The following is a 22,256-nucleotide window of genomic DNA, read 5'->3' as shown; positions in this document are numbered from 1 at the left end:
TGAGCTGGGCACAGTGGAGCATGTGGGCATGACCCCATGGAGCTTTGAGGGATGGAATTAGTGGAGGGGAAACAGCTGCACCATAGTTGCATCCTACCTAAGAGGATTTTTGTAAATATTAAATGAGAGGACAGCCCCTAAATTCTTAGCCAGGTGCCTAGCCCCCCATAAGTACTCAGAAAATGCTTGGTGCTGGTAGTAACATTTGTCTGCATATGAGTAAGAGTGTCCACATGAGTCTTTCCATGAGTATTTCAGCTCAGCTATTCATGGGCTTGGCCATGAATTAGTATAAGTATTCACAGAAGTATGCAGTGAGCATTCCTATGTGCATTCAGCTAAGTGTTTGTATGTGTATGATAGTCACAGGATGATTTGCCCAAGTGTCTGCACAAACATTCCTGTGCGTATTCATATCGATGTGACTCTTACATGAGAATTCACGTGAATATTCACAGAAGTATTCATATTCCCGTGAGCGTTCCCATGAATATTTGCATGAGCATTCCTGTGAGTATTAGTATTAGGCCATGATGGAATACAATCCCATGATATTGAGAAAAGAGCTGGCTCTGGAAAGGAGGCTCCGGCCTGGCCACCCACCCACAGTGTTCCCAGTGAGGCAGCCTCCCCATTTGGTGTGAAGTGGAATTGACCTTTGGTTTGTAGTCTGAGGGCCGAGTCCTGAAGGAAGCCACCTACATCAACAAGTCGCTGTCATTCCTGGAGCAGGCCATCATTGCCCTCGGGGACCAGAAGCGGGAGCACATCCCCTTCCGGCAGTGCAAGCTTACCCACGCCCTCAAGGACTCATTAGGTAAGGGCAGGTGAGGGCGAGGTCCATGCACAGGGAGGAGGGCCAGGCCGGGTCTAGCTGCTGCTGGTGGTAATGGAATTGCTCCCTTCCGGCAGCTGGCACTTCCCTGCAACCTTTTCACTGTGATCCCAGACACAGCTGAAAAGGCAGAGTCATGCATGGTCCCCTCTTTCACACACAGCATGCAGTGCTGCTCCCTCAGAAGCTTTGCTTAAACTTTTGCCTCTGTTGGGACTACCTTCTCACTTCCCCTCATCCCTAACCTGGCAGAATCCTTCACAGCCTTCAAGGTGACCAGGTGGAGGGTCTCTGTCATGCCTCCTTCTCTTCCCCCACAGCCTCCCTGACAGAGGAACAGGGGTTGTGTTTGTCATATTTGTGTCGCCTGATGGCACGGTCTTGGGTGTCTGATTACTGATTGAGAGCCACCAGTAGCAAAGCCCTGGCCCACAGCCCTCTCCCCTGCCCCATGCCATCTCTCCTCTGCTGTTCCCCCGGCTCCTCTTTTAGGTACATCCAGAGGCCTCTCCCCTTCCCTGCCCTCCTCCAGTCTCACACATGCTGGGGCATGTCCCTCCTGACTCTGTCTGAGTCAGCTCAGGTGGCTGTAACAAAACGCCACAGTCTGGAGTGCTTCAACAATAGACATTTATTCCTCACAGCTCTGGAGGCTGGAAGTCCCAGATCAAGGTTCAGCATGGATGGTTCCTGGTGAGGGCTCTTTTTGGCTCATACACAGCTGCTTTCTTTCTATGCCTTCACACGGCAAAGAGCAAGAAAGAAAAGAGAAAGGGACCAGAAAGAGAGACAGAGTTCTGGTCTTTCTCTTTCTCTCATATAAGGGCACTAATCCCATTATGCCGGCTCCACACTCAGGACCTCCTCTAAACCTGATCACCTCCCCCAGGCCCCATCTCCAGATACCATCACACTTGGGGATAGGACTTCAACATAGGAATTTTGTCAGGACACAAACTCTCAACCCATAGCAGACCCCTACCAGCCTTAAAAGAATCTCTTGGCAGAATACCCACATGGTTCATGGCCCTTCTGTGTCCTGCTTTCTGCAGGGGGAAATTGCAATATGGTTCTCTTGACAAACATCTACGGAGAAGCCGCCCAGTTAGAAGAGACGGTACGTAAAGATAGCCGAGGCGGCCTGGTTGGAATCCCTTCTTGTGGGTTCCAGGGCTGGGTAAGGCTGGCTCCGGGCTGGCTAAGCTGGCATACTGGGCCATAGACATTGTCAAGAGGGAAGAGATCCGGGGACTGAATCAACCAAAATTGTTGCGGGATCCAAATACCAAGTACCAAGGGGCAGAGGCTGTGTTGAGGAAGAGGCAAGGCAGGGAGCAGGCGCACCGTGGGAGTCTATGTGAAGAGGGTTTTGTGGGGGCAAGGACCATGCTTCCCACGGTGCTGCTCCTGTGAATTGGGATCTAGGGCAGCTGATTTCTTGTTCTTCATAATTACACGCTGAAAAATCTTAGAAGCACCACAGGGTTCCAGGCTGTGGTTATGAGGCTGGTGCAAACTGATGGGCATTGAGCACGTACTGTGTGTGCGTGTGGGGGGAAGAGCAGCTCGGTAGAGGTGAATTATACGTGGCCTCGCGCCTCAGAGTTCCTTGCCATGGCCCTGAGTAATGTGAGAGGTCTGGACGAAAGAATCCTTCAGAGGAAAAGGTACTTTTCCTGAAAGTGGGGTGAGGTAGGTGGGCACCGAGCTGGCTGGGTTTAAAGGGTTGGTGGTACAGAAAGCAGAGAGGCGGGTTGCCTGGGTGGCTCAATTCGTTACGTGGCTGGCTCTTGGTTTTGGTTCAGGATTAGGCTCTCATGGCTTGTGGGTTCAAGTCCCACATCGGGCTCTGTGCTGACAGCACAGAGCCTGCTTGGGATTCTTTCTCTCCCTCTCTGCCCCTTACGCACGTGTGCGCGCTCTCTCTCACAATAAGTAAACATTTAAAAACAAAACAAAACAAAACAAAACAAATAAAATAAAATAAAATAAAATAAAATAAAATAAAATAAAAAGAAAGCAGAGATGCTTCTGGCAGAGGCAACTGTGGGCCTGATGGTGTGGCCCATGCCGGGAACACCTGGCTGCTGCAGGGGGAGTGGGGGGTGGTGTTCAGGAAGGAGAAGGGGGAGAAAAGACTCCAGAGTCTGCTCGGGTCCTGGCGGCCAGGGTGCCGCCTTGGCTGTTCTGTTGGTTGCTGGGGTGTCATGGGGTTTGAGCAGGGAGGGCTGTGGCCAGAGTTGTGACTCAGGAAGATTAACCCAGCAGCAGGACCCAGGGGACCTGGGAGGGGACAAGCTTAGGAGACCCAGAGGCAGGAATATGGGCTCTAATGGCTGAGGCAGTGACACAGGTGAGCTCACACAACTGGGCATTCCGGCTGAGGCTTCCCTTCTTCCTCTGAAGGGCCACTCATCATAAATAAGACAGATTTGGAAAGTGCTCCATAGACATTTTGTCAGGTGTGGATGTTTAAGGCAAGCCTCAGTCATCTGGCGAATCCACTTAGGTGAAACAGGTCCTTTCCAGGCACGTTGCAGGGCAAGATGCTCCTGCAGGGCCTCCCAGTTTCTTGCATCAGGGACCATTCCAGCTTCCAGAGAGAGCGCCCTGGGGCTTGGGAGGCCGGGGAGGGAGCTCCCACTGACGTGCAGGCAGCATCCCCGGGGGGGAAGGCTTCAGGAACCGCATAGTATAACAAAGCACGAGTGAACCCCGAGAGGAGCCATATGAAAATTGGGCCTCCTGACTGCCTTGTTGAGCAATGCCCTCCAAGACGGTGGAAGGCCCCTCTCTCTCATTCCCACCCCTGAGATGGTCACCGCATAGAAAGCCATTCTGCCGGTACCCCGCCATCCCGTCCTGTGACCCAGGACGGTGCCCATGGAGCCCAGAGGAGCTGCTGGAGGGGCCTCAGGGGGTTGGGACGAAGGCATATTGGGGTGTGGAAGCTAATGAGTCTCTTCTCCAAATGCTTTAAAACCTTGACAGTGTTCCTGTCGTGGATCACATTGCTTTATTCAGGGCCGCTGCACGTATGTATGGGAGTAAACACAGCAAGGGGGTCGTGGCCACACTCGCTGCTGTGTTTGGAGCAGGAGAGTCCGAATCCACCCCACACAGAAGCAGCTGCGACTAGTGACAGGGGCCTCCTCCGGAGGACCTCCTGCCAGCTCCATCCAGAGCACACCACCCACCTCTTCATGAAGTCTCCCTGACTTTACAGAGAAGCTACAAAACCTGTTTGAGGTCGCGTGGTGGGTCAGCGGTAGGGTTCTTAATCACCAGGGTGGACTGAAGAGCGCTTTCGGGCCTTCTTCTGGGCCACTTCTGGGTGGCCCTCCCCCAGGCCCGCCCCCCTGTTTTGGAGCCCTGCGACAGCCCGCCATCGTGTGAGGCTGGGATCTCAGGGCCTGCCCCGTGCTACCACTGGCAGTTCCTCGTTGCCAAGGGACAGTCCTCCACCTGTCGTGTAACATCGGTGCAGTGGGGCACAGTGCCGGGGCTGTTTCTCAAGTGCCTACTTATGTGGCTGCCTCCTGGGCCTGCGGCCATAATTACCCCTGCCTGGCTGCCCCTCCAGAGGGACTTGGGTGGAACCCCCAAGGAGACCCCACACTTCACATTGGAGTAGACTTATATGCAGAAATTCGTCTTTCCTAGTGGACTCCTTTGGCCTGTTTTGAAAATATCTCTATTCATAAGCAATTGGCCAGAGACATAGAGGGCTGTCTGATCTGTTTTTCAGCTGTCTTCACTGCGGTTTGCCAGCAGGATGAAGCTGGTCACCACTGAGCCTGCCATCAACGAAAAGTATGATGCTGAGGTAGTAAGGGGTTTGTGGGCAGATGTCTCACCGTGGAGGTGTGTGGGTTTGCTGCCTGGGTCACACAAGCCTGGCTTCCCTTCCTGCCTCAATGAGATCCCGGGTCAGTCCCTTTCCACTCTGGGACAGGCCAGAGTCTTCAGAGCCCCTGGAGACCCACCCCCCCCACTTGGGGGTCACTGCACAGGTGAAAGGACTAGGTCAGGTCCCCACCCAGTTCATGTGTGAGGCTTCAGGGCCTCTGACTACCCTGGGCTTCTATATGAGAGTTCCTTAGAGCTGTTTCAGAGTTCAGTCAGTGTGGACCATCTCTCAGACTCCTCTGGTTAGAACGCTACGGAACCTCTTTGCTGCCGACTTGTGTGATCCCTCTCAGCAAGCACAGCTGACCGATCAGAAGGAGCGCTCAGCACCACCACCAGGGAGGTGTAGGTTGAAACCTTAGTGAAAGTCCACCCTTAGACTAGCAAAAATTAGCACGTTTCCACAATGCAGAGTGGTGGCGAGAATGTGCAGAAACCAGAGCCTTTGTCTGTTCCTGGCCAGAGCATAATCTATAAAATTGCTTTTGAGAGCATCTTGGCAAGTTCTTGTAAAGTAAAAACTCATTTACCTCATTTTCCTTCAGGATGCTTGTGGAATCATGGTTACCAGAGACAGGAGCATGTACGTGCCCTGAGCTCATGACAAAGTAGTTAAACCTTCCAGATTCCAAATCCTAAAGGAAAATAGTGGTCCCCGTGGCTCTGTGTAACTAACCCATGGTTTGGAGGTTGAGGAGGGGGGTGGGTTAGAGCAGTGGCTCTCAGACCGAGCTGGTAGCAGAACCCCAGGCCGGCTTCTTTTTTTTTTTTTTTTAATGTTTGTTTGTTTGTTTGTTTTGAGAGAGAGAATGTGAGGGGGCGACAAGCAGAGAGAGAGGTGAGAAAGAATCCCAAGCAGGCTCCATACCATCAGAGCAGAGCCCCACACAGGGCTTCACCTCAGGAACTGTGAGATCATGACCTGAGAAGAAACCTGGAGCCTGTCGCTTAATCGCCTGAGCCACCCAGGAGCCCCTCTAGGCAGGCTTCTAGAACCGCAGGTCACTGAACCCATTCAGAGTTCCTGATTCCATTGGCCAAAGGGTGAGGCCTAAGGATTCACGTTTCTAATAAGTTTCCAGATGCTGCTGCTGCTGCTCTTCCGGGGCCACACTCAAGAACCACTGGCACAGTAGTTAAGAGCCATGGCCCCCACATTGGGGGTTCAGCAACCTGCTCTTTCCTTCCATCAGCTGTACAGCCTCAGCAAGATACTTATTCTTAGTAAGCCACCATTTCTTCAATAGTAAATTGGGGGAGTGGCAGAATCCACTCTCTAAGAGAGGCTGTGGAGAATCATACAATGGGGAGAAACCTCTTCCCACAGTGCTGTCGTGGAGTGAATGCTCAGTAAATGTTAGCTAGCGCGCTGCTCACTGTATGGGTCAGCAGTGTTCCCTTTCCCGGTGGACAGTCTGGAGGCAGTCCCCACATATGTATGTGAAGAGCCTCGAGGCAGAACGGTGCCTGTGCTGCTCATTGTACTAGTGAGCAGCTGGGCACGGGACCGCTAGCCCTTCACCAGAGAGGAGCTGAGTGAGTCAGGGAGGGAGAGAGCCAGGGCTCGAGCTGCCAGCTGGATAATCTCAAGCGGGATTGAAGCGGGCCAAATGGTAGCATCTGTCTAAACACATGTGAAGCATAGCTGAATATCGTTCATCGATACATGTGTGTGCATTAAAAAAAAGCAACAACAACAAAACACAGGGGCGAAAAGACCAACCTGAGGCTGGGGGTTCCCTCTGGGATGTCGGGGGGGGCGGTGGACTTGGAGAGAGGTACATAGGGGCTGCATATTTGTCTGCAGTGTTTTATTTCTTTAAAAAGGTGGGGGGGGGGCACCTGGGTGCCTCAGTCGGTTAAGTGTCTGACTCGATCTAAGCTCAGGTCTTGATCTCAAGGGCTGTGAGTTCAAACCCTGCAATGGGCTCCATGCTGGGTGCGAAGCCTACTTAAAAAATGAAAAATTTTTTTAATTAAAAAAATGTAAGGGGCGCCTGGGTGGCTCAGTCGGTTAAGTGTTCGACTTCAGCTCAGGTCATGATCTCGCAGTCTGTGAGTTCGAGCCCCGCATCGGGCTCTGTGCTGACAGCTCAGAGCCTGGAGCCTGCTTCGGATTCTATGCCTCCCTCTCTCTCTGTCCTTCCCCTGCTCATGCTCTGTCTCTCTCTGTCTCAAAAATAAATAAAAACATTAAAAAAAATTTTTTTTTTAATTAAAAAAGAGCTTATCGGGCTCTGCACTGAAAGGGCAGAACCTGCTTGGGATTTTCTCTCTCTCCCTTTCTCTCTGTCCCTCATTCTCTCTCTCTCTCTCTCTCTCTCTCAAGATAAGTAAACTTAAAAAATGATAAGCATTTATAAGCATGAGTTCTTGAGAGAGGCATGGAAAATTACCTGGGCTGCCGCCTTCCATAGACCACAGCCAGTCTGCCTGTGTTATTTCTAGCGCCCTCTTCAGCATAGATGCCTGTTTTCTGGACCATGGGGTAGCTTCTGTGGAATTGCCTCAGAGTTTTCACCTATGGACTAGGAGGCTGGACTGATGACCTCCAGGTGACCCTCGTACTCTGTCAGTCTGTGATTCTGTGAGGTGGTGTAAAGGTTGTGAGCCTTGGGTGTAAACAGGCAGCAGACAAACACTTGATATTCTGCTCTGCTGAGAGAAGATCATACCTGCAGGCTGCAGTGGGGTCAACCAGGGAAGTTTCCCGAGTGGAGAGGTGCTCCTAGCCTGGTGTGCTGCTTAAACAGAAGGTGCTGAATTATCCTCATTATGTTTATGATGAAAACCCCTGACCGTCAGGGAACTTACTTGAGTCTGTGCTGTTTCCAAGGCATTAGTTCCATCCAGAAAATGTCCCTGGTCTTTAAAGGCATTGGTCAGGTTCGTGTTCCATCTGAGATACAAAAAAAAAAAAGGAGTTGGTCAGCCAGGAGGTGCTGCCAGGCCCTGTTCTGTGGGGTCTGGTGCCCCAGCCCTGTGTTTCCAAGCAGCTTCTTTCCATTCGGTACAGGAGGGCGAGTCTGCCAGGCATGAGGAGAAGCACCTATGGTCTCAGGATGTGACATGGAGGCTGGTTACAGGGGGAGCCAATGACCCATTTCCTCACATCACCTGATTGGCCCAGAGATCTAAGCCTGGCTCCCCGCACCACACTGGACAGTCATCCAGCTGGAGGCCCTCAACAGCCCGACTTTCCCTAGCGGCGGCATGATGTATTTTTTAGAACTGAGATCCCTCAGCTGAGGGGAGGGGCTTGGCCACCAAGCCTCTCCCGTTGACCTCATAGGAAGTCTACCTGAAGGAGAACCTCTTGGGGCTTCCCAGAGGGGCAGAGCCGGGATTTGGACCCTGGTCATGTGCTTTGAGTCTTAGGCTTTGTGCCCTGAATTGCCACAAAGACACCAGAATGCCAGGGTTCTGTCACCTCTCGCTGCAGACTGGTCACAGCCCTGGTCACCAGTACCAGGATGCAGTTGTCAGGGGCTCCCTCCAGTGGCCATTTTTTGACAACTGAAGAACGCCCTGTTGTTCACAGAGAAGGTTCTCAGCATAAAATCCCTTGTGACTCTCATTTGAAAGACAACAGGACAGCATCCATCAAATGTAAAATGACTCAGCAATTCTGTTTCTAGAAATATGTCATTTATCCATTCACCTAAAATCTATAGAGCACTTACCATGTGCCAGGCACTTTTTGAAGCACCTGGAGTGTGTTAATATACAAAAAACACAAATCTGTGTCCTCAAAGAGCTGACTACTGGGGGTGGGAGAGAGAGATACGATAAATATAAGAAATAAATGAGCCTGGCTGGCTTAGTTGGGAGAGCATATAATTCTATTTAAAAAAAATTTTTTTTATTAGTTTTCTTTATTTCTGAGAGGCAGAGAGAGACAGAGCATGTGTGGGGGAGGGGCAGAGAGAGAGGGAGACACAGAATCGGAAGCAGGCTCCAGGCTCTGAGCTGTCAGCATAGAGCCCGATGTGGGACCCGAACTCACCAACTGTGAGATCATGACCTGAGCTGAAGTCAGACGTTCAACTGACTAAGCCACCCAGGCGCCCCAGGGAGAGCATATAATTCTTACTCTCGGATTTGTGAGTTTGAGCCCCAGATTCGGTGTAGAGATTACTTAAATAAATAAACTTAAAAAAAATAAAAGAAGTGAATCTAGATCCTGCCATTTGCAACAACATTGATGAACTTAGAAGACATTATTCCAAGTGAAATAAACCAGATACAGAAGGAAAAATACTGCAAGATTTCATTTACATGTGGAACCTAAAAAGTCAAATTCACAGAAACAGGGAGTAGAGTGGTGGTTACCAAGAGTGGGGGTAGGGGCTGAGGAAAGGGGAAATGTTGCTCAAAGTACACAAATTTTCATTTATAGGATGGATAAGTTCTGGGGATCTTATCTTATCCCCAGTTCAGTACAGCATGGTGACCATAGTTAATAATACCATATTGTAGGGGTACCTGGGTGGCTCAGTCGGTTGAGCGTCCGACTTCAGCTCAGGTCATGATCTTGCACTCTGTGAATTCAAGCCCCACATTGAGCTCTGTGCTGACAGCTCAGAGCCTGGAGCCTGCTTCGGATTCTGTATCTCCCCCTCTCTGCCCCTCCGTTGCTCGTGCTTTGTCTCTCTCTCTCAAAAATAAACATTAAACATTTTTTCAAAAAATAATACCGTATTGTATACTGTATTTAAAAAATGCTTTATTGCTCAAAAATGCTAACCATCATCTGAGCTTTGCTGGGAAAGTAGATCTCAGATGCTCTTAACCACACACAAAAAATTTTCCCTAGGTGAGGAGATAGATACGTTAGCTAACTTGACTATAGTAATCATTTTACTATGTATGTGTATATCATGTTGTACACCTCAAATATTCAGGCATACCTCCAGAGATATTGTGGGTTCAGTTCTAGACCACTATAATATAGTGAATATCACAATAAAGCAAGTCAAATGAGTTTTGTGGTTTCCCAGTGCCTGTAAAAGTTACTTTTATGCTATACAGTAGTCTGGGGCGGGGCAAAGAGAGATGGGGAGAGAGAATCCCATGCAGCCTCTGGAACTGTCAGCATGGAGTCTGATGCAGGGCTCAATCTCACAAACTGTGATAACATGACCCGAGTTGAAATCAAGTGTTGGATGCTTAACTGACTGAGCTACCCAGGCACCCCTATACTGTAGTCTGTTAAGTGTGCAATAGCATTATGTCTAAAAAAACAATGCACCTACCTTAATTTAAAAATACTTTATTGCTGGGACACCTGGGTGGCTCAGTCAGTTCAGTGTCTGACTCTTGATCTCAGCTGAGGTCTTGATCTCAGGGTCATGAATTCAAGCCCCGTGTCAGGCTCCATGCTGGGCATGGAGCCTACTTCACCCCAAGTCTGAGCTTTCAGTGACTCATAATCCCTGATCACAGATAATATAACAAATAAAATAATAATGAAAAATTTGAAATACTGCAGAAGTTACCAAATGTAACACAGAGACAGGAAGTGAGCAAATGTTGTGGAAAAATAGTGCCGATAGACTTGCCTGATTCAAGGTTGCCACAAATCTTCAATCTATAAAAAACAGTATCTGAGAAGCTCAGTAAAGCAAAGAACAATGAAATGAGGTATGTGTGCCTACAATTTTTCTTTAAAAAATGTTTAAAGGGGTGCCTGGGTGACTCAGTTGGTTGAGCATCTGACTCTCAATTTCAGCTCAGGTTATGATCTCATGGTTTGTGAGTTGGAGCCCCACATTGTGCTCTGCACTGACAGCGTGGAGCCTGCTTGGGTCTCTCTTCCTCTCTCTCTCCCCCTGCTTTCTCTCTCTCTCAAAATAAATAAATAAATTTAAAAACAAATTAAAAAAGGGGCGCCTGGGTGGCTCAGTCGGTTAAGCGTCCAACTTCGGCTCAGGTCACGATCTCACGGTCCGTGAGTTCGAGCCCCGCGTCGGGCTCTGTGCTGCCAGCTCAGAGCCTGGAGCCCGTTTCAGATTCTGTGTCTCCCTCTCTCTCTGCCCCTCCCCTGTTCATGCTGTGTCTCTCTCTGTCTCAAAAATAAATAAACGTTAATAAATAAATAAATAAATAAATAAATAAATAAATATAAAAAAATAAAAATATTAAAAAAAAAAAAAAAAGAAATAGGTAAGTTCTAGAGCTCCACCATCCAGAATAGTAGCTGCTACTCGCTTGGGGTTATTTAAATTAGTTACATAAAATTAAAAGTTCACTTCCTTGGTCACCCTAATGACATTTCCAGGGTTCAGTAGCTACATGTAACTCAGGGCCCAGATAGAGAACATTTCCATCATTACAGGAAGTACTGTCAAACAGCACTGCTCTAGGGTGTGTTGGTGATAGGTGCTATAAAGAAAATTAGAGCAAGATTTGAAAAAAGAGTGGTGTGGGAGTGGGAGTGTGTAAAACTGCAGTTTTACATAGAGTGATTGAAATGTGCCTAATTTAGAAGCTTTTGAACAAAGACTTGAAGGAGGTGTGGGGGTGTGCCAGGGCAACACCTGGGGGAAGAGTGTCCTGGGCAGAGGGGACAGGCAGTGCAGAGGCGGGAGTGTGCCAATTTGGTAGGAGTGGAATGAGCTTGGAGGAGAACGGTAGGGAAGAGTTAATGGGGGCAGATCACAAAGAGCCTGTGCTATCCTACAGAAACCTATAAAGACACAAAGATGTAAGTACAAAAATGTTGTGCAGCCTTGTTTATAACAGCAAAACTTTGGAGGTGACATACATGATTATCAGCAGGGAATGTGACATGTTTGTGCAGTGGTTGGGAAGGATGAGGGTAAAAGGTACGACTGCGTGGGGAGCCTCCTGGAGGCAGCGGGCTGCAACGAGAAGGCCTTCACCCCGGTAGACTGGAAATAACCCGAAGTTCCTGGAAGTTGAGGTGTGAGGTTGCCCTGTGGGTGCCTGTGCTCACTCTGTTAAATCTCCTCTGTCTGCTGAAAGAAGCAGAGGCCAGGGACTTGTGAGGCCCCCGAAGGCCCTAAACTCACCCCAGTTGGGAAAGAGTCACTGGCGGGGAAGGAATTGTCCAGATGCTGAGATCACACTCCATGGATTACCAGGAGGGGCCAGGATGTCCGGCCACAGGTTGGGGAACTGTGGGCTTGATGTGGAAGAGGCAGAGTGGCCTCTCTGACTGTCCTCCCTGCCCCGTCCCAAACTGTGTTTCCCTGGCAGCGAATGGTCAAGAACCTGGAGAAGGAGCTGGCACTGCTCAAGCAGGAGCTGGCCATCCACGACAGCCTGGTAAGGGGCTGGAGGCAGGTGGCTGGGTGAGGGGCTGGCCGGAGTGCTGGAGGGACTGCGGTCACAGTACCAGGTAGGCAGAGGGATTGGGTAGACAGGCCCCAGGAGGGCCAAGTAGGCAGGGAGACTTTGGGGTCAGAGGGGCTAAGGAGCCAGGGATGCCTGGTGGGCAGGAAATTGGAAGAGCAGGAGGATGTGGGCAGGGGTGTCAGATATCAGGGAGCAGAGGCAGACAGTTGGCAGGAAGATGAGGGGCAGGGGGCCAGGTGCCAGGCAGGTAGGGCAGGGATAGATAGCATGATGGTCAAGGTCAGAGGAGGTGGGGCATACTGGGCAGTGGGGGAGGGGCAGCAGCATAGAGCCCTGAGGGCAGAGGGTGGGGACAGGAGACCTCTGGTGGCTTGCCTGGGCCTGCTCATGAGTGGGGGGGGGGGGGGGTGTCTCAAGGCAGAGGCAGCCACCTCCCACCCATGGCTGTCATCCTAGAGTCTCCTGAGACTCGGGCAGCAGAGCCCTTTGCTTGGAGTGGCAAGCTCATGACAGGTGGCTTTCCTTCCCTCCAAGACCCAGTTGTCCCTCTGTGACCCGAGCACCTGGCCAAGACCTGATGGTGAAGGGAATGGAGCTGGCTTAGGTGGCCAGGACCTGTGCCCAAACCTCTCCACCTTGATTCTCAGAATGACCCCTCCTGCCCCTGTCGGGCTCAGGTATTTGGAGCTCGTTGACATGTTCTTCATCCTCCTCCAAGGCCAACCGCACCCTTGTGAACTACGATCCCATGGATGAAATCCAGATTGCTGAGATCAACTCCCAGGTGCGGAGGTACCTGGAGGGGACACTGGACGAGATTGATGTAAGGAGCATCTCCTTGGGACCACCATGCCCAGTGGCCTGGGTCTCCCTATCCTGGGCATACCCCCACTTGTGCTGTGCTGGCCTTAGAACCTTACACTGAGTGGGTGCAGTGGGTGTCGGGTGGGTGGTGCTGGACCCCCGGCCTCGGGCCCTGCAGCCCACTGAAGCCTCAGCATCCATGTTTAGGGTTACAAGCATGGGTGTGCCCCACAGAGTGGCCAGAAGCCTTGACCGGCCCTGACCACACAGGGGGTGGTCCATCACAAGTGCAGGCCCTGGAGCCAGGCTACCCTGAATCACGTCCCAGCTCAGCTGCCTCCTTGCTGAGTGATGTCAGCAAAATGCTTAACCTTGTGGACTTTGGTGGCCACACTTGCACAGTGAGGAGGGAAAGCAAGCTGGAATTAACTGAGCTGTAGGAGCTCAGGTGCTTGGCTCTGCCACGTGGGGTGAGGCCATTCAAGGATGATGGTCATGCTGGTTTACAAGGCAGACACCCAGGGCCTGAGTTGGAGTAGGCCAAGGAGGAAGAGACAGCAGCCACATGGGGAAGGGCCCTCAGGAGGAAGGTTGCATTCTTTTTTCACAGTGCAGGCCAGCAAACCCTTCATCAGGGAGCTACGTGACAGACACCTCCCCATCCCTAGCCTGTCACTGTGGCAGCTATAACTGGCAGGCCTCAGACGATGGAGGGGCAGGCCCTTCTGGCATTGTAACAGTGCTAGTCCTAGACTGACCCTCAGGGGTAATGCTTGTGGTCCCTAGGGCTGAGAGGGAAGCCAATAGCCTTCCCCCAGCCATAGATGTATATGTGTCTGTAACCACACAAAAGTTCAACAGAAGCTTTCAGCAACAGGAGAGAGCTGAGGACAATACATTTTATTAAAATGTTTTTTCTTAGTATTTTCAAGTACTAGAGACATTCTAATTTTACGGAGGAGATCTTCCCTTAGAAAAGGTCATTTTTATAGCCTCAATAAATACTTAGCTTGAAAACTATTAACCAATTGTTTCTTTGTTCTTGAGGAGAACAGATATGCCATTCTCAAGACAGAGGATCAAAGGGTTAGTCAAGGAGTCCTGGTTTCTCTATGAACAGAGACACACCCTGTGCTGTGCTGCCAGAGGCCTAACCTCTGCCTTGCTCTCTTCCCTCCAGATAATCAACCTCAGACAGATCCAGGAGGTGTTCAACCAGTTCCGGGTGGTTCTGAGGTAAGGGACCCTCCCCACCCACTGGATTCCTACATCAGGCGGCCATTTTCATTTCCCGTGGTCAGGGCATGGCCTCTAAGTGCACTGCCTCGTCTCTCGTGGGTGAAGAGCCAGATCAGAGTTCTTGGGGTGTGCCCAGGCCCCTGAGCTCTCAAATCCTCCAGCCCTTCCCTTCCCCTGGGGGAAGCGGGGAGGACAGACATCCATTTAAGGACAACACAGAGAGGAGTCCCTGGTAGTCCCTGGTAGATGTTTCTTGAGTTCATTAACTCAACAGGAGGTCCTTATGGAGTGCCGACCCTGAGCGCCCTGAGCATGGCCAGAGCAGGGCATCGTGAATATTCCCTGCTCCCCACCCCCACCTCAAGAGGCATTTGTGGTTTATATGGGTACAGGCATACCTGTAAACTGAGTGGCTTATGCTGGGTGGATCACAGAAGTGGGTCACGTGATTCCAAAGGGCCCTTTTTAAATAATTTTTAAATGTTTATTTATTTTTGAGAGAGAGAGGGAGCTTGAGTGGTGGAGGGGCAGCAAGAGACAGAGACGCAGAATCCGAAACAGGCTCCAGGCTCTGAGCTGTCACACAGAGCTCGATGTGAGGCTTGAACTCACGGACCGTGAGATCATGACCTGAACTGAAGTCGGACACTTAATCAAGTGAGCCACCCAGGCACCCCCCAGAGGGCCTTTAAAGATAGCACCTAGGAAAGCATGGTCCTGAGGCAGGCTTACAGTCCTTGTTAAAGTTATCTTGGAGCAGAAGTGCCTGGCAAGCAAGGGTGGCCATTACAAATTTGGGAGGCTGGACAATAGATGTGTGCACTGAGAAATCGGGATGTGGCATGAACTTGTTTTGTCTGGTCTGGTTCATGAGGAGGGTGTGGTTCCATCACAGGGGGGCCACACCCACATGAGGTCTACCTCCAGTACTTGGTTCTTGCTCCAGAGGGTTCAGCATGGCCCCAGGTGTCAGGTGTTCTCTCATTCTCTCTCTCAAGCCAACAGGAACAGGAAGTGGAATCTGCTTTGCGCAGGAAGTATACCCTCATAGATAAGAATGACTTTGCAGCCATTTCTGCGGTCCAGAAGGTATGCATGGTTGCTTCTTGTTGACAGCATTCATGTCAGATGTTTCCATCCCCAGACCTTTTCAGAAGCAGCAAGTGTCACATTAAAGCAGATCTAGGGTTGCAACAGGTAAAGGTAACACCAGGATGAGTGTGACCCATGCAAGAGTCTGCCATACAGGAATTTAAAATGGTCTCCAAAATTAGAGACGTGACCACAGACAAGACCGGTTCCTGGAGTCACGTTGGCAACAGGACTCGAGATTCTCGGTATGGCGTGGTGTTGATGTGGAAAGTGGACATTTGGTAGAATGGCCAGAGATAGTGCTGTTGGGGGCAGCCTGAAGTCAGCGGCACTGGCGACAGCTATCTTGGTGTGTGGGGTCAACGTGCCCACCAGAGCACGTATGCACTTGGGTCCCCCACAGGCCAGAACCCTTCAAATAACTCCTTGCCCTGTGGCTGGCCTCTTCCAGGCAGGGCTTGTGGACGTTGATGGCCACCTAGTAGGTGAGCCTGATGGACAAGGCTTCGGACTCGGGGTCACCCCTTTCTCTGCCAAACCTGGGAAGAAATCTAAGTCCAAGAAGACCTTCAAAGAGCAGCTCAGGTGAGTAACCTTCCTGCTGCTCTACCTGCTCAACACCTGGCCCTCCTTGGCTGGTGAAAGAAGAGAGTAGCTAAGCTAGTGTCTTAGCTACTGGCTGGTCACAGTTGCTCCCATTACTGCCAGTACTAGCAGTATCCGCGGGACTCAGGTTGGGCTGGTTACCTCTTGTCCACACAGCGACCCCATGAGGTGGGCATTAATGTCTCCATCTTACTGATGTGGAAACCAAGGCCCAGGGGTGTGGTCCAAGGCCACACCACTGATGAGTGGTAGAGTAGAAGAGAGAGGCCAGGCTAGCACTCCCCACTCTAGTACTGCACACGGAAACCACCTGTGACCCAGCTGCCTGGTGCTCATGTCCCCTAAAAACCACAGTTCACCTTTCAGGCAAAGATCATTTGTGGATGCAAGGCTCACCTAATGAGACGCTCTCCCTGGGAGATGCTCGTAGCAGTGGACAAAGAGCATAGGCTCTAGGAAGCGCCTTTCACCCTTGTGCGAGGCATGACAGCCTCTCTGTGCTTCCATTTTCTGGTCCCTAAGTTGGGACTCATAATAGTAGCATCAAAATCATGGGGGTTGTGAAGATGTGGGTGAATGCAGTCCCCGTTCCTAGAAAGTACACAGTGGGAATGTGTTGTTGTTGTTACTATCACTTGGTAAAGGACACAGTCCAAAGCTGATTGTGCAAAACCATCACATGCAGGACAGGAGTCAGGTAGCGGGGGTTGCCGAGGCCCCTCGCATCCTCCTGATGATTCAGGCCTGCTCAGACGTGCCTCTCTGAGAAGGAGGACCCTGGGCACCGTCACTTGGAGGGGAAGGGCAGCTACCTTCCTGGGAGCTGGTGTGGGCACCCATGTAGGTGGGAGAATGCAGAACTCATGGGCTGGTCAAGGCATCAGGGCAGACATGTCTTGCTTTACCTTCGGTCCCCAGACCTAACCTGGATGGGGGCTCTGCCACTCCTTTCCAGGGGTGCCTGTGTGATAAGTACCTCAATGGCCAGGATATTCCCGGGAGCCTGTGGCCCACCCCACAGGTGCACCTGCTTCCAGACCTGGAGACTGCCATTTTCCCAGGTGTCTCCTGCTGAGGCTGCTGAAGGGGGGGCTACGTATTCTGATGAGGAGGAGAAGGATGCTCTCCTCTTCCTATCCATAGGGTCTTACTCTTTGCGTTTGGGCCCACATGTATGATCTAAATAAGACTGAGTGGGATGGGGCTTCTGATATAACAGGGTTTGGAAAGGTCACTCTCCTCAGCACCAGAGACACCTTACTGCCCATGACTAAGCCTGGGGTCTCCCTGCCTTCTCCTTCTAGCTCCTCAGCAAGAAAGGAAGGTGCCAGCAGCCCTGTGAGTGGCAAGGAGTTGGATGTCTCTACGTCCAAGACCCAGCTGACCCCATCCTCCAAGGAGGGGGATGTCAAAGACATGACTATACGGGAACGGGAGACCTCCAGCCTTGAGCCCCTTCCTTCGGACTCCCCAAAGGAGGAATTACGCCCACCCAGGTGACCCTCTAATGGTAGTTCCTGCTCCAGATCTTTCAAAACCAGAATGTGATCCTCAACATGTGAATAGTACCTGTAGATACATGAGATAAAACAGGGGATAACAGGCAAAGACTAGGAGTACAATCCAAAAAGAAGTAACAACAAAAAAAAAAAGAAGTAAGATGATGGCTTATACACATGCAAAATGGTCCCGCCTCAGGACTCCTCCAAGATATGCAGTTACACATGGAATCATTTTAGACCCTTCAAATAGCCATTATTTAAATAAAAATTTTTAGGGGCGCCTGGGTGGCTCAGTCAGCTGAGCGTCCGACTTCAGCTCAAGTCATGATTTCATGGTTCGTGAGTTTGAGCCCCACATCAGGCTCTCTGCTATCACTGCAGAGCCCGCTCGGTTGCTCTGTCCCTCTTGCTCTCTACCACTCCCCTGCTCGTGCTCTGTCTCTCTAGAAAATAAATAAGCATTAAAAATTTTTTTTTCTTTAAATAACTAATGCATTTAAAAGGCCCCTCAGGGTGCTTGGGTGGCTCAGTCAGTGTCTGACTCATGATCTCAGCTCAGGTCTTGATCTCAGGGTCATGAGTTCAAGCCCCACGTTGGGCTCCATGCTGGGTTTGAAGCCTACTTAAAGACAAAGAAAAAAAAAGGCACCAAATTCTCAAGGTATGAGACCCCTTCCTCTGGCTACCCAGTTTCTCTCCCTGGTGAGTCGGTCATTGAGTGTTCAGTAATCCATCCTGAGGAAATAATTAGAGATGTTTGCACAAAGATTTGTGCAAACAGATGTTAATTGCATCATCAATTTAAAAAGGTGACAACAGTTTTTTGTGAAATACCTTCAGGAGCTAATGTGATGGCAAAGGCACTAAATGAGTTATTATCTCTGCCCTTGGGATGTACAAGGATATGCATGAAGAATTTTTTCCCCAGCAGGTGAACAGTTCTAAGCACTCAGAGAAGTTGGAAGTACTGGACAGTGAATACTGTCTTGAGTCTACATTTAACATATTACTATACTTATTGCATCACACATCCATCTTTCTCTCCATCCCTCTTATTAAAAAAAATTTTTTTTAACATTTATGCATTTTTGAGAGTGAGAGAGACAGAGTGTGAGCAGGGGAGGGGCAGAGAGAGAGGGAGACACAGAATCCGAAGCAGGCTCCTGTCTCTGAGCTGTCAGCACAGAGCCTGATGTAGCGCTCAAACTCACGGACCACGAGATCATGACCTGAGCTGAAGTCGGACGCCTAACTCACTGAGCCACCCAGTCACCCCAATCCCTCTTATTTTTTCGATGCATTTCATAGGAAGTTGCAGACGATCTGCTTCTCCCTGCCCCAGCACTTCAAATTATATGTTGTTAACCAGAGTTCTCGGGGCTCCTTATAACACGAAAGAATGGTTCTGTGAATGACGTAAGATGTAAAATTACATCTACTGTGTGGCCTCAAACATTAAAAAAACTTTAATTATTTATTTATTTTTATTTTAGAGAGAGAGGGAGAGAACATGTGTGAGCGGGGGAGAGGAGCAGAGGGTGAGAGAGAATCCCAAGCAGGCTCCATGCTCAGCACGGAGCCCGAGATGGGGCTTGATCCCACGAGCCTGGGATCATGACCTGAGCCGAAATCAAGAGTCAGATGCTCAACCGACTGAGCCACCCAAGTGCTCCTCAAACATTAAAAAAATTATCGAAGAGATCCCTGAAGTAGAGACACCAGAGTGTAATTGCTAATAGGCAGTGAGTGGTTTTTTGTTTTGTTTTCTGTTTTTTACACTTTTCCTTGCTGTCCTCACTTTCTGCAATGGTCATGTGTCCTTGCTTGCTGAGTGAGACAGACACAGGTGAGCGGTTCCCACACAGGGTAGCTCCAGTGCAGGATAGGTGGTGCCTGGGAGTTTGGGCCTTCTGCCCACAGAAGCCCCGGCGAAGAGAGGCCAAGTGCCTCTAGGCTCTAAGACCCTGCCCCACTTTCTCCTTCCCCTCCCCCTCTGTCTTCAGGCCCAGTACCCCACCCCCCAAACCTGTGGCCTTCGAGGACTTTAAGAACGAGCGAGGCAGTGAGATCAACCGCATCTTCAAAGAGAACAAATCCATCTTGAACGAGCGGAGGAAAAGGGCCAGCGAGACCACACAGCGCATCAATGCCATCAAACGGGAGATGGACGTGACCAAGGAGGCACTAAATTTCCAGAAGTCACTCCGGGAGAAACAAGGTAAATATGATGGGAAGATAGTGGGGTGGGGGGGGCGGCTGTGGGAGCTGAATATCCTGCGCTAAATGGGGCAGCCCTGGGTACTGGAGGACTCAGATGGGAGGGGGCCTCAGGGCATGTTGGGGTGCAGTCTTCACCCCTGGGTCATCACGTGGCTCTAATCAGCCCTGGGAATCACAGGGTCCTTCCCTGTCAGTCAGCTTCTGCCTGTGGGCCCCCCATTATTTTGTTATCTCAGACCTAGGTGCTTCTCCCAGTGGAGAAGCAGGCCTTGGTCTTATAGAGGCTTCCCCAGGAAGATGGGCAGCTGGCGTCCCCCACAAGGCCCCGAGATCCTGGTGTGGTCTCCTTACTACCCAGGGTAGTCTGACTGACATGAGGGTGCTGGTCAAGACACAGGAAACTGAGGAAGGAAAGAGAATGTGGATACCAGAGAGCCTGGGGATTCATTGTCACTAGGACCATTCCTTATGCCAAACCCTCAACACCCAATGCTGGCCTGGCAAAATCTCGTCCCCTAAGCCAGGTGGTGTGGGGGCCCTCAGGCTCAGAAAGCAGGGACCTTACTGTGAGGAGGGTGCTCACCTGGTTACCCTGACCTGGTGCCCTTGTCACAGTGGCAGACACTGCCCACACCTGCACTGTGGGCCAGGGACCCTCAAGCTTGAGTATTCAGAGAACTCCTCTGGGAGGGCTAGTCAAACACAGGTTCCCAGGCCCGGACTGCTGGTTCTAACTCAGGGGATCTGGAGCAAGGCTCAGAACCTGCATTTTAATGAGTAACCATCCTGACTCTGAGGCCAGAGGTTCAGAAACCACATCTTTGTTCACACCCCTAGCTTGGTCCCATTGTCCTTTCAGCAGGACACACCACAGGTTACTGGGCTTTATCTTGCTAAATCACAACCTTTTTCCAGGTGATTATCAGTGGGGACATCTCTAGATGTCATCTGTTTTATTTCTGCAGGCCAGGTGGATCATGTCACAGTGAGACACGTACCTTGCTCATTTACTTCTCAGAGGGCACCTCCAAATTCTTGAGGCCACTCTGCTCACACCCTACAGAGCAACTGTCACACACTATTCCAGAGGGCAAAGCCTCCAAGGATCTGGGGACAGGGAAGGGCTGGTGACGGTGGCTCTCATGCCCCCACCCAGAAGCTCCAGGCGCCCCCAGAGCCAAGTACTTCTTTGTCTCTTCTGCCCACACCTTCTTTGAATATACAATTTCTTATTACATATTTACATACCTTAAATAATATATACTCATGCTGTGCTGACATATCATCTATTCCTAAATATACCTGAAAACAGTTGTTTTTAAAGGATGAGATGAAGAATAAATAAACAGTACTTTAACATATTTCAGGGGCACCTGGGTGGCTCAGTCAGTTGGGCGTCCGACTTCGGCTCAGGTCATGATCTCATGGCTCGTGAGTTTAAGCCCCGCGTCGTGCTCTGTGCTGACAGCTCAGAGCCTGGAGCCTGCTTCATGTTCTATGTCTACCTCTCTTTCTGCCCCTCCCCTGCTCATGCTGTCTCTCTCTGTCTCTCAAAAATAAATAAACATTATAAAAATAAAAATAAAATATTTTAAATTAGGGGCACCTGGGTGGCTCAGTCAAGCATCCAACTCTCGATTTCAGCTCAGGTCATAACCTAACAGTCGTGACATTGAGCCCTAAGTTGGGCTCTGCACTAGGCATGGAGCCCACTTAGGATTCTCTCTCCATCTCTCTCTCTCTGTCCCTTCCCCGCTCATGCATGCACCCTTTCTCCCAAAATCAATAAACATTAAAAAAATTACATTCAATTGATTAAAAAAATAGTAAAATAAAATATTTAAAATTTTATCTGTCAGGGGCACCTGGGTGGCTCAGTTGGTTTAAGCATCCAACTGTTGATTTTGGCTCCGGTCATGATCTCGTGGTTTGTGGGTTTGAGCCTCGCATCCAGCTCTGCACCGATGGCACAGAGTCTGTTTAGAATTCTCTCTCTCTCACTCTTTCTCTGCTCCCCCTCATGGTCCTGAACTCTCTCTCAAAATAAATAAACTTATAAATAAATAAATGAATAAATAAATAAATTTTATCTATCAGTACCAAAGAAAACATTTTTGCTCTTACCCCCAACATCACTTGTTTTCCCATTGGTTGTTAAAATACCAAATAAAATACTTTTATCTTGAGGAAATAGATCAACTGAATTCATTTTTTGATTCATTTTGATCGATAGCCACTTATTGGCCCAGAAGGTCAGCAAATTTGGCATGTTGATTAGTGTTTTGTGAAAGAAAAATGAAAAATCATTTTAATTTTTAAAAAATGTTTATTTTGAGAGACAGAGAATGTGCAAGCAAGGTAGGGGCAGAGGGAGAGGGAGAGAGAGAGAATCCCAAGCAGGCTCCATGCTGTCAGCGCAGACCCCGACACAGGGCTCTATCCCATGAACTGTGAGATCATGACCTGAGCCATAACCAAGAGTGGGATGCTTAACTGACTGAGCCACCCAGGTGCCCCTGAAAAATCATTTTAGGTTGAAGTGTTTTCCTTGCAGATAATCAGAGAACCCCCCCTCCCCTGCAGTGGGACTGCTCACAGTCCCTCCCCATGTCAACAGAATACCGTAAAGACTCTGTGAAATAGAATACTGTAAAGACTTTATAAAGGATTTGTGTCTGTCACAGTGACCACACTGGGGACTGCCCACAGTACACGGACCACGTCACTCC

General features: G+C 50.0%; 1 protein-coding gene and 1 long non-coding RNA gene across 30 annotated transcripts in view; one reads left to right on the top strand and one right to left on the bottom strand.

The window, feature by feature from the left end:
* The window catches only part of LOC132678503 (uncharacterized), a 96,929-nt gene that overhangs the window by 14,284 nt on the left and 60,389 nt on the right, over nucleotides 1-22,256 (bottom strand). For 13 of the 14 annotated variants that reach the window (XR_013554225.2, XR_013554226.2, XR_014136836.1 and 10 more), the window contains one exon: nucleotides 7,559-7,643. This is a non-coding gene — a long non-coding RNA (uncharacterized LOC132678503). Of the gene's footprint in view, nucleotides 1-828; nucleotides 1,574-7,558; nucleotides 7,644-22,256 lie in introns of those variants that run through there. The other variant, XR_014136842.1, reaches the window with a different exon arrangement.
* The window catches only part of KIF9 (kinesin family member 9), a 55,003-nt gene that overhangs the window by 18,653 nt on the left and 14,094 nt on the right, over nucleotides 1-22,256 (top strand). For 13 of the 16 annotated variants that reach the window (XM_078443132.2, XM_060630875.3, XM_078443131.2 and 10 more), the window contains 10 exons: nucleotides 670-817; nucleotides 1,888-1,952; nucleotides 4,584-4,661; nucleotides 11,966-12,034; nucleotides 12,783-12,887; nucleotides 14,049-14,104; nucleotides 15,106-15,196; nucleotides 15,651-15,784; nucleotides 17,110-17,301; nucleotides 19,311-19,525. In XM_078443132.2, coding sequence (XP_078299258.1) covers nucleotides 670-817; nucleotides 1,888-1,952; nucleotides 4,584-4,661; nucleotides 11,966-12,034; nucleotides 12,783-12,887; nucleotides 14,049-14,104; nucleotides 15,106-15,196; nucleotides 15,651-15,784; nucleotides 17,110-17,301; nucleotides 19,311-19,525 — 1,153 coding nt within the window. Of the gene's footprint in view, nucleotides 1-669; nucleotides 818-1,887; nucleotides 1,953-4,583; nucleotides 4,662-11,965; nucleotides 12,035-12,782; nucleotides 12,888-14,048; nucleotides 14,105-15,105; nucleotides 15,197-15,650; nucleotides 15,785-17,109; nucleotides 17,302-19,310; nucleotides 19,526-22,256 lie in introns of those variants that run through there. The other 3 variants (XM_060630879.3, XM_060630880.3, XM_060630885.3) reach the window with 3 other exon arrangements.

The sequence above is a fragment of the Panthera onca genome, chromosome A2 (genome assembly GCF_046562875.1).
Source record: "Panthera onca isolate mPanOnc1 chromosome A2, mPanOnc1 haplotype 2, whole genome shotgun sequence".
Classification (NCBI taxonomy): domain Eukaryota; kingdom Metazoa; phylum Chordata; class Mammalia; order Carnivora; family Felidae; genus Panthera; species Panthera onca.
The sequence above is the reverse complement of the archived record's forward strand: the minus strand, read 5'-3'. Positions and strand labels throughout refer to the sequence as shown.